Source organism: Xenopus laevis, chromosome 5L (assembly GCF_017654675.1).
Source record: "Xenopus laevis strain J_2021 chromosome 5L, Xenopus_laevis_v10.1, whole genome shotgun sequence".
Lineage (NCBI taxonomy): Eukaryota > Metazoa > Chordata > Amphibia > Anura > Pipidae > Xenopus > Xenopus laevis.
Window position 1 is genome coordinate 68,143,040 of NC_054379.1, and position 13,333 is coordinate 68,156,372.

The window sequence follows — 13,333 nt, forward strand, 5'->3', positions numbered from 1 at the left end:
CCGAATCCCTGCAGAAGGAAAAAGTCCAGCATTTAGTACGCAAAATTTGAAGTCAGCATATGCGTACCCCCCCCCCCCCCCCGGTGGTAAAAGAAAAGCTCACAAAGGAAGTTCAGCTGGGATAGATGGCGGGCCCTTTCCAGGACCCACCACTTGCCAATTTAATAATTTCCCCTTTAGGAGTTGTCCCAAGAAAGGATAAGGGAAAATTTTGCATGATCCATCATCTCTCGCACCCAAAAGGGGAATCGGTGAATGATGAAATTGATAAAGACCTATACCTCTTTTGACAAAGCAATTGAATTAGTAAGAGAAGTGGGTCAGGGAGCGCTTATGGCAAAGATGGACATAGAGTCTACTTTTAGATTATTACCAGTTCACCCCGAATAATACCACCTATTGGGATGTTATTGGGACGGTCAAGTGTTTGTGGACAAATGCCTGCCTATGGGCTGTTCCATTTCCTGTTCCTATTTTGAGGAATTTAGCACGTTTCTGGAATGGCTTGTGAAGGAAGAAACTAGGTCACAGGCAGTTATTCATTATTTGGATGATTTCCTATTCATAGGCCCACGGGAGTCCCCTCAGTGCGCTTTCCTGTTGAGTACAATGGAAAGCATAGCCAGGAGTTTTGGGGTCCCTTTAGCACCGGATAAGACGGAGAGTCAGAGATCCACCATTAAGTTCCTTGGTACAGGAATTGACACAGTGGAGATGGTATGTAATTTGCCCCAAGAAAAACTGATGGTGGAAGGGGCAGGGTCAAAAAAAAAGATGCAGCTCCGAAAGGTGCAATCATTGTTAGGCAAACTAAATTTTGCATGTAGAATCATGCCCATGGGGAGAGTTTTTTTCCAGGCGCCTGGCGATGGCAACGGCAGGAGTAAAGTTCCCATACCATTTTATTCGATTGAGTAAGACCGTGAAAGAGGATTTAGAGATCTGGGAGGTTTTTCTCAGTACTTACAATGGCCAATTCTGCTGGCCAAAAGAAGCTGCTGACAATGGTCAGCTGGAGCTACAGTATATACTGATGCGGCAGGTTCTGTTGGTTACAGAGCTTTCTTTGGAGGGCGATGGAGCATGGAGTCTTGGCCAAACAGTTGGAGAAGGGACGGTTTGACTAGGAACTTAGCCTTCTTGGAGCTTTTCCCCATAGTGGTGGCAGTGGTTCTGTGGGGGACATTATTGGGGTTAACAAATTGATGGAATGTTATGAATGTTATGTATGTTATAATACAATGATGGAGTCGAAATGGTTAATAATGGCTTATCGACAGTGAAAATGTTTTGAGCTTAAAAAATTTATAAAGAAGCTGCGGCCATTTTTATCCAACAAAGTCTTATGTCATTTTGTTTATGGGGAAGGAATAGGCTTTGTGGTGGTTAAGGCCATTGATAGGTTGGTAAGTGTTCGGTAAGTATAAGGTTCTTGGTATTGCCTCTACTCCATGCCTTTAACAATCAAGCATTATTTAACTGTTAGTTTAAAGAGAGGTAATGTGCTCTGTATAAACAAACCCATTGGTTTGCCTACAGATAAATATAAAGTACACTATGCAGGGAATTATCTGTGCACTGGCAATCTTTCCAAACAGTTGTTTAATGTCTAATGTTTAGCTTAAGAAATACTAAAAAGTTGTTTTTGTAATTAAACCAATGGGCAAAATGTATATTGAGCATTGGCCCTATACACTGAAATCATGTTTAACAAGTGCTGAAAGGCAGAAGGCTACACACCAAACCACCCTTCTGCCATGGTTCTATTAATAAATTCCCCCAAAAATACAGTAGCCATTCCTTTCTACAAATGTAGAATCAACATAGCAAATACAAACCCACCACAGCAACACTGCTAACTATTGCATGAAATGCCACAGTTATTATAATGTATTTTATTGTAAAAATGTACCTTCTTTTATTTCTTTTGGTTGTTCTTCAGGTTTCTCCACTGGTATTTCTATGATTAATAACATTGATGTTATTAGTTAATTTAAAGTTTATATACTGTAAATTACAAATGTTTTTCTTTTTTTCCTGTTCCTGATATATATAGATAGGGCGGGACCCTTAATATCAGAGGGGGGTCACCTGGTGGATGAAAACAAAGAAAAAACAGGGTTTCTGAACTGTTATTTTCCATCTGTCTAAACAAATATGGACCCAGCTAATACATAGCAAATACAAACCCAGCAAAGCTACACTGCTAACTACTGCATCAAATGCCACATTTATTATATTATATTGTATTGTAAAAATATACCTTCTTTTATTTCTTTTGGTTGTTCTTCATGTTTCTCCACTGGAATTTCCACTGGTATTTCTACGATTAATAATATTGATGTTAGTAGTTAATTCAAAGTTCATCTACTGTACGTACAGTAAATTACAAAGGTTTTGATTTTTTCTCCTGTTCCTGATATATATAGATAGGGTGGGACCCTTAATATCAGAGTGGGGTCATCTGGTGGATGAAAACAAAGAAAAAACAGGGATTCTGAACTGTTATTTTCTGTCTGTCTAAACAAATGTGGACCCAGCTAATACATACAGTAGCACATACAAACCCAGCAAAGCTACACTGCTAACTATTACATCAAATGCCACGTTTAGTGATGGGCGAATTTATTCGGCAGGCGCGAATTCGCGGCGAATTTGCGCGATTCGCCGCCAGCGAATAAATTCGCAAAACGCCCGGGAAAATTTGCGGCAAAAATTCGCCGGCGTCAAAAACGTAAAATTCGCTAATTTTTCGGTGAACCAAAACGGTGCAAATTCGCCCATCACTAGCCACGTTTATTATATTGTATTGTATTGTAAAAATATACCTTCTTTTATTTCTTTTGGTTGTTCTTCAGGTTTCTCCACTGGTATTTTCACTGGTATTTCTATGATTAATAATACTGATGTTAGTAGTTAATTTAAAGTTTATCTACTGTATGTACAGTAAATTACAAACGTTTTGCTTTTTTATCCTGTTCCTGTTATATATAGATATATGGTAATAGTACAAGAAAAGTTTTGTAAGAAAGGAATATCATCGTAATGCAAAACCTTTGTCGTTTGATAAAAGTGTTTGTGTTGAGGTTGGTAAAAAAAAAAGACGTGCTTTTAAGGCATTCAAGTTAGCTGAGACAGCTGCAACATTTATCAGGTCCAAGGAAGCCAATAGATCATGCATAAAAACAAGCTAAAATGGAGATGGAAAAGGGTATTGCAGCAAGGAGTAAAAGGAATCCAAAATATTGTAAATAGTAATTAAATTAAGCAGGAATGGATGGGACACTTAGGGGCCCATTTACAAAGGGTTGAAGTGAATTTTCGAATTCAAAAGAATTTCGAAGTAATTTTTTGGGTACTTCGACCATCGAATAGGCCAAATTCGACTTTGATTCAAATTGGAAAAACTTCAAATATTCAACCATTCGAAAATCGAAGTACTGTCTCTTTAAAAAACTTCAACGCAATATCAGAGGGAGATCAGCTGGTTGATGAGAACTGTAAAAATATCTGGAACGGTCCAATTCCTATGACGGACGAATGGCTAGTGTCAGAGGGTTGATAGTTGTCACCCCCCACCCTCTATGACGCCATAACGCTATATGGCCCAAGGCAGGATGGACTAATGGTCTACTGTGGACAATGGTCACTCATATAGCTTATACTAGGCCATACAAACAAAAGATCATCACTCTGTTACTTAAATTCCAGAGTGTCAGCATAACGCCAGTCTGTCTGTTGGGGCCCTTTACTGCTGAAGTGCTGCTCAAATTACTTGAAATACCACAATGGCCTTGGTTAGCCGATAGCTGATTGCGAGGCTGTGGACCGTTGGAGCTAGGCACAGTATGTTACAACATTCCTTTGATAACATGTAAGACTAAGTAAATCATTTAGACATTAATTGTACAAGGAGGAGACAGACTATGTATGGTATTTCCGTGAAACCCTTGTCACACTTATTGTAAAAGCCTTCTGAAAGCTATATAATGCCTGGACCAAGAGGTGTGTCTTTGGTAAGTCCTTGGCTGATATTCTGTGTGTTACTCCAACAGCTTACCCAGACAAAACTGTTATGTTGTATTATGTATGAATAAATTGCCTGACTATTTCTAAAGGTTTTCCTTTACTGAGTTTTGTCTTACACGAGGTCAAAATGGTACTACAAAAAATACCATCATATGGTGACCCGCCGACTGTGATCCAGTTTTTTCCAGTCAAATTTTTTTCAGGCAATGGAGGCTACTGGAGTGTACCCGAGGAGCTTTGTTCTCGGATGTTTGTAGTGTACCCGTGGATATTTTCTTTTCCAGGACGGTTTCCCCGTGAAGCTTTACTTTAACGGATGATTGATACACGCGCGTAAGTACCCCCCTGGGTGGGGTATATATGTTTTTCTAACTTCTTCTTTTTGCCTCTTGTTTTGTTAATTGTTGTGTTAATCAGCTGAAATTATCTGCCATTCATGATAGGAATCCGCAGTTTCCTTCCTGTTTTTGTATTTTGTATGTCTCTTATTCCTTATCATGAAGTGTAGTCTAAAACATCTTGAAATAGAAATTACACGTGTACTGTATGTTGTTTGATGAATGCAAAAGGATCCATCAATGTTGAATGTTTGCCTAGCTGAGTGTGTGAATAACTTTAGTGTAACTGTCATATGTGTGATGGTGTGTGAGAGAATTTGTGGCTCTATCTCAGAGTCTGCTTGCTGTTTAGGAGTTTTTCTGCGGTTCCTGTTTATGGGGCGACCTAGCAGGCCAGAAATACGGAAAACTAGGTTTTCTGAAGGAAATTCTTTAGAGTGTGAAGTGTGAATCACTTTCCTGTCCGTTTGAATTGTCAGATGAAAAACGAGAGTCATACACACATTTAGGTGTTGTCTGCAACTTCAAACCTATTTTCTCCCTTTCCACTCAATTGTAAGCCTGTTCTAAATTACAGAGAAAAGTATAACATCATTTTTTCCTGCAGGTGACTCCAGTTTATATGTCTGTTTGTTTGCCCTGTTTGTTTTATAAACCAATGTTAATTGCTTGCTGCTAAGCTTTTTTGCATCCTACAGGTCTGTTAGAGCATATTTAGAATGTAATACTTGTGTGTATGTTACAAAGAAAAGGACTTGACTTGACTTGACGGTTATATGACTTTGATGTGTCTGTAATGAATATGTTTACCTTACTGTTTTTGGTTCTCTTTAATGTTTATATGTTTTCATAGGTACCTCTTGTAATATAATATTTGTTCTATGTGTCTGTCATTAAAATATTGTCATTTTGTCTTAGACTATCATGTCACTATTCATATCTTATCCTAACATTGTCTTCTTTGTTATTATTCTCATAGTAACATTAGTTCTCTTGTGTATTTCTGTTTGTGAATGGGTTACTCGTGAATAAGTTTAATTCACTCCACTTGTCTTTCTATTTTAACAGAAATATTAGTGTTGTCTCTTTAAATGTTCTCTGTTGAAGTTTTTTGTCTCAAACAAACCTTATTTCTCTTTTTTATCTTTATGTGTCAGATTGATAACTCTTTTCTAAGTGTATTATGTTTTACTTGTGATCTGAAAGAAAAAAAACATGTTCCATCAGTTTAGAATATCTAACAATCCTCCTAGATATGCTAGTTGAGTGCCCAAAACATTTTAAGTTTCAAAGCCTTTGTTAAGTGTCACAGTGGAGGGGACAAGACTGCGTTTTCCTGGCCAGAAGGCGATAGTTTTCTTCCCTTATAACTTGAAATTCTACTGTGACAGATAAAGGATATGTGAAAGAGTAAATATTTTACTATACAAATTGCATGCCATTAGATTTAGCAGGCTTTTGCCAACCAATAGAAAGTGATATTTCTCACATATGCTTCAGCTGAGACATTACACCTATTCTCTGCTCCTTGCTCAGCAAACTTAGATCCAGTCCTTTATATGGATACTAAGGAGCAATTAAATGCTATTTTGAATGTGCCTATTGGCAATTTTAGAGTGATACAGGGTTACACAGTCTCAGAACTTTTTGTTTCACAGACGGTGCAGCCCCCAGTAATGAAGATTCTTATTGAGCTAATGGTTCAGAATGTTTTAAGCTTATTAACAGTAGTACTTCCCCTGAATCTTCTGAAGACAAATGTCCTGACGACCAAATAAATCATGGTCAGTTGTTTCACACTGAAGTACTTAACGGTGCATTAGACTTACAGCACCCTCTAAGAGGAAATCTAGTTCATAGTCCAATTAATAACAAGAAGGATTCTATTTGCTGGTACTGTCATAAAAACTACACTTCCCAGAATCCTCCGTTGCACAATGTTTCAGATGCTTAACTTCTCTCACTGTTTTGTAGCTTCCTTTTTTGTCAGGCAGCTGGCTCAGGAACTTTTAACCACAGCAAATATTTTTAACTTTACTGTTTTATACTCATCTGTATTTTTTTGTCTCTCCTGCATCTGGATCTTTTTCACCAACATGAAGGTAAACTTGATGCAGTTTGGATCCATACCCGATTCACTCATTGGTACAGGTTCATTATTCTCTAGACAGATGTGAATCTATTATTTCATATTATTGTACTGCATTTGCAGTACAACAAGAGAGGAGTATTATATTGTGGGTTATGTTGTTGTTACTATTTTTTCTAATTAAATAAGTTTCAGTTAATAAAAATGCAGCTTATGTGCTTGTGCCGCTGCTACAGAAAACTTCTCCCGTAATCTTTGCACTTGTGTATCTTGCATCACACGTCTGCAAGTGTAAGAAAATGCAGAAGTGACTTAAATGTATTGTTGATTTTGTCTGATAACCAGTAATTTCACTACCAAATTTGAAAAAAATAAATGATGCTACTAAAATGGGTCTATGTCATTCTCATTTAGGCTAAAAATATAAAAATATATATAAATATATAAAGGTACAATAGAGAACTTGTTAAATGTTTTTCCTGGTTATGATTAATCAATATTATTTTGTTATAAGAAGGAAAAAGTACAGGTTGTATTTGATAGTTTACATAATTAAATTTTCGATTCTGTTACAAATTTGCAAATTACACTGATATTAAGTGGAGTTGTGTCTTTGTACCATCCCACTTCCAACAACACAATTACTGGCAGCATTTGGTTGGATTTATTCCCAGCTGTCCTGTCAATTATCCGCAACAATCCTATCAGGTGTTGTGGACTCTTTCCATTTGAATTAACCACAAGAAAACAAACGTCCTTCACTCATATCATAAATGTACAACCACTTCTCATTACTGACAGTTCATACAGTAGTTTCATTAGAGTTCTTTAGCTAGTACATTAGATAAGTCAGTAGAACACCAGATATTGTCACATTGTCTCTTTGTTTCCAGGTTGGTGATCTGAGCAAAATTCCATCAGTAGCTGTTGAGATTATTCCAATCCATTCCAAATAGAACAACTATCATTGATCCCACCACTCATTGAAAGAAACTCTGCATACATACAAAGAGTCATTTTAAAGTTTGCCATTCATATCTGTGATGCCTTTACATCTATTGCATATCCTAATATCGAATCCATGGACTGATTATGAACTCTTAAGAACTGTACAGAGACTGCTGCATTGACTGAATACAAGTGACTGTTGAATATTTCTTCATATGGGTTAACGGGTTAATTTTAAGTTTTCAACCCATACAGTATTGAATGTGATATAGTTAAATTGTGTGCAATTTATAAGAACAATGGGAATGTGATAATGTAACATTTTCTCTATATGTTTAGTTTTAAATTAGTTATGAAAACAACAAAGGTAAAATTGTATCTGTTTAAAAAAGGTTTTAGAAGGGAAGTTTCCTGTAATTACTTATTATTGTATTATTGCCCCAGGTCCTCAGCTCTATATGTAGCCGGTTGTGTGTAAACAGCACTGACGTAGAAAAAAAAATGATAAACCCCATAATAATAGAACTCTGTCATGTGCTAATGTTAGAATTGAGTAGAGTCTCGATTCCAGGACTAGTCCCGCCCATAATGTTAAATCTATAAAAAAAAAAAAATAGAGTAGCTGACCAAAATAGTATGATTTTAGATTATCATGTGTTTTGATAGGAAAAAGAAGGTTGTACTGATATTCTTTCTGAAATGTTTGCTGAATGTCATATAGTCAAAGTTTTAGAGCTGCAACAATAAGTGTAATGTTTTTATAGAACAGCTCAGTTATTCCAAATGATTAGGTAAAATTTTATAGCTGGTTAAACAACTCTATTGGAAGTTTCATTAAGTCTATCCATGTCATCCTAGCATTAATACTTGGTCTATATTTCTCTGTTAGAATTTGTGCTATAAGTACCTTCCAACTTCTGCTCACATTTGATTTACATCTATAAGATAAAACTTTTCGCAGCCTTATGGGGGAGGTTTGACAAGAAAAAAACAGCTCAGAGATAAGTTCTCTGAAAGTTATAGCTCAGATACAGACAAGCAGGCTGTCCCCAGCCCCACAGCTAAGCTCTACCCCACCCGTACAATACAAAGTAGAGAAAAGGGGGGCGACGGGGGACGCTGCAGAAGTGCGTCTGACTAAAAACACACAGATTAACTCATAAGGCATACATAGAGCCGTCAGCCTCCCCACTCTATGATGAGTTGTTTTCCCGTCATAGCTATGAGAAAGAGAGAGGCAGCAAAAGAGGTAAAAGGTCAAGTATGTGCCCTAGAAAGTCAAAGTGCCTAAGAATCAAAGGAAGCTAGAAAGCAAAGAGAGGAACAAGAAAAGTTGATAGCAGAAGGGTTAAGTTAGATAATAGAGAAAAAAAAAAAGTTTGAATTTAGCATTTTTAGCCTCATTTCAGTATTTTTCATTTTTAGCTTCATTTTAGTATTTTTCATTTTTACTAATCTTCATTTTTACATTTTTATCTTACTCAGGATGATTATTACTATGTCTCATTATCTCTATGCAATGATTTCCTTTTATTATCTCTCTGTAATGCTTTATTTTGAAACCTAACTTCACTATAATCATATATTTGCTTAAATCTTAGGCTACATGTTATATTCAGACAGCTCTTGCTTCATTGTGTGGTTCCAGCGGTTCCTAGTCACGTTAGTTCCTCAAAAACAGGAAATACTTCTAGCCCCCTAGCTTCCTGTTTTCTTTGTTTTCATTCATTTCAGCTTTTCAGCTGCACTTCTGTATTGGTGCTGCCACGACAGTTGAACTGTAACTCACAGTAGTGCACACCACTGTCCCATTTATAATAGACCTCCCTTGTTCCTGGGGGTCCTCTCAGCACTCTTACTGTGCCTGTAATTACTAATATGAAACATATTTAATGTTTCAAGAGAGGTAATGTAAAAATATCTGGAACGGTCCAATTCCTATGACGGACGAATGGCTAGTGTCAGAGGGTTGATAGTTGTCACCCCCACCCTCTATGACGCCATAACGCTATATGGCCCAAGGCAGGATGGACTAATGGTCTACTGTGGACAATGGTCACTCATATAGCTTATACTAGGCCATACAAACAAAAGATCATCACTCTGTTACTTAAATTCCAGAGTGTCAGCATAACGCCAGTCTGTCTGTTGGGGCCCTTTACTGCTGAAGTGCTGCTCAAATTACTTGAAATACCACAATGGCCTTGGTTAGCCGATAGCTGATTGCGAGGCTGTGGACCGTTGGAGCTAGGCACAGTATGTTACAACATTCCTTTGATAACATGTAAGACTAAGTAAATCATTTAGACATTAATTGTACAAGGAGGAGACAGACTATGTATGGTATTTCCGTGAAACCCTTGTCACACTTATTGTAAAAGCCTTCTGAAAGCTATATAATGCCTGGACCAAGAGGTGTGTCTTTGGTAAGTCCTTGGCTGACATTCTGTGTGTTACTCCAACAGCTTACCCAGACAAAACTGTTATGTTGTATTATGTATGAATAAATTGCCTGACTATTTCTAAAGGTTTTCCTTTACTGAGTTTTGTCTTACACGAGGTCAAAATGGTACTACAAAAAATACCATCAGAACAAAGAAAAATCAGGGATTCTGAGCTGTTATTTTTTGTTTGTCTAACCAAATGAGGACCCAGCTAATGAAGATTTACTTCTTAATAGAACCAAATCTATTTGCTAATGATGCATGGCTCATGCAAGAGAAAATTCAAAAGAGACTAGAAAATGTGAAGACAAACAAATATCTGGAACCCGATGGTATTCATCACAGGGTACTAAATGAGCTTAGTGCTGTGATTGCCAAACCTCTTAACTAGTGATGGGCAAATAAATTCACCTGTTACGAATTTGCGGCGAATTTCCACATTTCACTTCCGGTGAATAAATTCCACGAACCTCCCGCAAAAACTTGCCAGTCAAAATTTGGACGGGCATCCGCAAAGTCGCTCACGTCAAAGTCGCCGCGCGTCACCACTATTCGGACGCCCATTGACTTTAACGCAGCATCAAAATTGACGCAATCGACTTTTCAGACGCACGTCCAAAATTGGATGTGGCGTCAATTTTGATTTTTCAAGATTTTTCAGCAAATTTTTTGTTTTTCAGAGAAGCGATATGAGAGAAATTTGCCCATCAATGCTCTTTACTGAATATTTCATGATTCATTGAGGTCTTGCATTGCAAGAGATTGGTGAATTGCTAATATGGTACCACTATCCACAAAGGGATCCTGTTCTTAGCTTCAAAACTATAGACCGGTTATTCTGACGTCAGTGGTAGGAAAGCTTTTCAAAGGGGTATTAAGGGATTAGATACTTGACTTTATTGCAAGTAATGATACTATGGGGCACATTTACTAATGGTCGAATATCGAGGGTTAATTAACCCTCGATATTCGACCGTCGAAGAATATCGAAGTTGAAGGATTTACCTTATTTCCTGCGATCGAACGATCGAAGGAAAAATCGTTCGATTAAATCGTTCGGGTTAATTAACCCTCGATATTCGACCGTCGAAGAATATCGAAGTTGAAGGATTTACCTTATTTCCTGCGATCGAACGATCGAAGGAAAAATTGTTCGATCAAACGATTAAATCCTTAGAATCGAATGATCTGAAGGATTTTAATCCATCGATCGAACGATTTTCCTTCGATCAGCAATTTGTTAGAAAGCCGATGGGGACCTTCCCCATAGGCTAACATTGATGCTCGGTAGGTTTTAGGTGGCGAAGTAGGGGGTCGAAGTTTTTTTTAAAGAGACAGTACTTCGACTATCGAATAGTCGAATAGTCGAACGATTTTTAGTTTGAATCGTTCGATTCGAAGTCGAAGTCGTAGTCGAAGGTCAAAGTAGCCAAAAAAAGTTTGAAATTCAAAGTATTTTTTTTTCTATTCATTCACTCGAGCTAAGTAAATGTGCCCCTATGAGTTTGTGCAAGTATGGTTTTATGGATAATAGATCTTGTGAAACTAATGTAATTGCCTTTTATGAGACATTGAGCAGGAACTTCAACTCTGGGATGGTAATGGATATAATCTACTTAGACTATGTGAAGCATTTGATACAGTACCACACAGAAGTTTTCTGGTTAAATTAATGAATATTGGCCTGGAACAAAGATTTGTACTATACTTTGTACAGAGAACGTAATGAAAGATAGACTACAAAGAGTGGTGGTAAATGGAACATTTTCCAATTGGACCAGTGTTGTTAGTGGAGTACCGCAGGTGTCTGTACTTGGTCCTTTTCTTTTCAACTTGTTTATTAATGATCTGGATGTGGTCAAATTTGATTCAAATTCAAATTTTTGGGTCGGGACTTTTCTAATAAATATTAGACATTCAAGTTTTTTCATAAATAACCTCCAATTCAAGTTGTCAGCACATTCAAATTTATTAGAGTAAAAAATGTGGCAATGTGTTGGAGGTTTCTTTAATTGAAAAGGATCTGGTGATTTCAATAGATTACAAATTGTCTAATTCCAAGCAGTGTCATTCTGTGGCTACTAAAGCAAATAAAATACTGTCTTGCATAACAAAGAGCATTATCTCAAGTGATGAAACATAATGCTGCCGCTGCATAGGCCCCTGGTAAGGCCTTGCAGTGTAGTTTTGGGCTTCAGTCCTCAAGGAGGATAGAAATGAGCTTCACTGCACATGCTCTGTGCTGCTGTCAGTTACTGAGCTAAGGGACCAACTCAAAATGTACAGTACACATAGAATATAACCGTCACCGTATATGATTAGTAAATTATATGGATAATTACTACATGGCAGAACAGAAACCAGAGCAGCGAGAGAATGAGAATTTAATACTCAGCACTGTAGCATCAGCTTATATTACATACTAACCTTATTTTCTGCTTGATAATTTTCAACAACCCCTAAGCTTAGCTTCTCAGCTGCTCAGAGCCCACTGAGCATATGAGTGTCGCAGACACTTTCCAAGATTGTGACCCCCTGTGGCGGGTTTGAAGTCCTGGATCATTGCTGCTATTGAGAAGCTGAAACTTTAGGCTGGTGCAATAAATTCAGGATATAAAACATGGCATTTTTAGCCATATTGATTTTTAGGGTTTCATTCTCCTTTAATGCCTTTAAGAGGGGTTTGAATGTTGTCTTGGAAAAACATAATATCCAAGGAAGTATAATACTAAAATCTAGAATTAGTATAGATAATTGTATATGTAGTTTATGTGAGTGTATGGAGGTAGGGTTGGATTGTGTGGATGTATGGATATTGGGTTTCATTTGGAGGGGTTGATCTTGATGGACTTTGGTATTCTTTAAACGCAACTTAACTATGTAACTATATATTCTGAATCAGTATATTTAAATTTATCTTGTGTCTTTTCTGACATGCATTCATACAAACCTATTTATCAAAATGTCTAATAAAATAGCCACACAAATATGCCATACATTATTGTAGATACAGCAGGCATTGAGGTGTAAAATCGGGTATATTTTTGAAGATGTTTATTAATTTTAAGTGAATGCATATGATGGCTCTATGTAAAAAATGTTTTGTAAAAGCATTGCAAACCTTTCTTATGAAGTTAATTTTAATGAATGATTTATGTAATCATGAACAGTGGAGTCATTATCCAACAGCAGAAATATAAAATGTTATAAATACACCATTTATTTTCACTGGCCGTACAACATTTTCCTAATATAATCATTTTACAAAGTTTTAAAAACATCCTCCATAGTATCTTCCACCAAGATATAGTGCTCTGTATATTTTTCACTATGCATATAAAGTTCACTTTTTAAAAGATACCTTTTTTTATTTCCTTTGGTTCTTCAAGTATTTGCACAGGCATATCTATTTGTATTTCTAAAATTGAAGATAGTGGTATTTATACATGTAAACATCTTCTTTCACACGATATACACACAACTAT

The 13,333-nt window shown here is 36.8% G+C and overlaps 1 protein-coding gene across 50 annotated transcripts in view; it reads right to left on the minus strand.

Moving 5' to 3' along the window:
• trdn.L (triadin L homeolog) overlaps positions 1-13,333 on the minus strand; it is a 374,840-nt gene that overhangs the window by 129,782 nt on the left and 231,725 nt on the right. For 48 of the 50 annotated variants that reach the window (XM_041562894.1, XM_041562885.1, XM_041562883.1 and 45 more), the window contains 4 exons: positions 13,210-13,266; positions 2,829-2,888; positions 2,264-2,323; positions 1,913-1,960 (listed from right to left, as the gene is read on the minus strand). In XM_041562894.1, the coding sequence (XP_041418828.1) occupies positions 1,913-1,960; positions 2,264-2,323; positions 2,829-2,888; positions 13,210-13,266 (225 nt within the window). The remainder of the gene's footprint in view (positions 1-1,912; positions 1,961-2,263; positions 2,324-2,828; positions 2,889-13,209; positions 13,267-13,333) is intronic. The other 2 variants (XM_041562901.1, XM_041562898.1) reach the window with 1 other exon arrangement.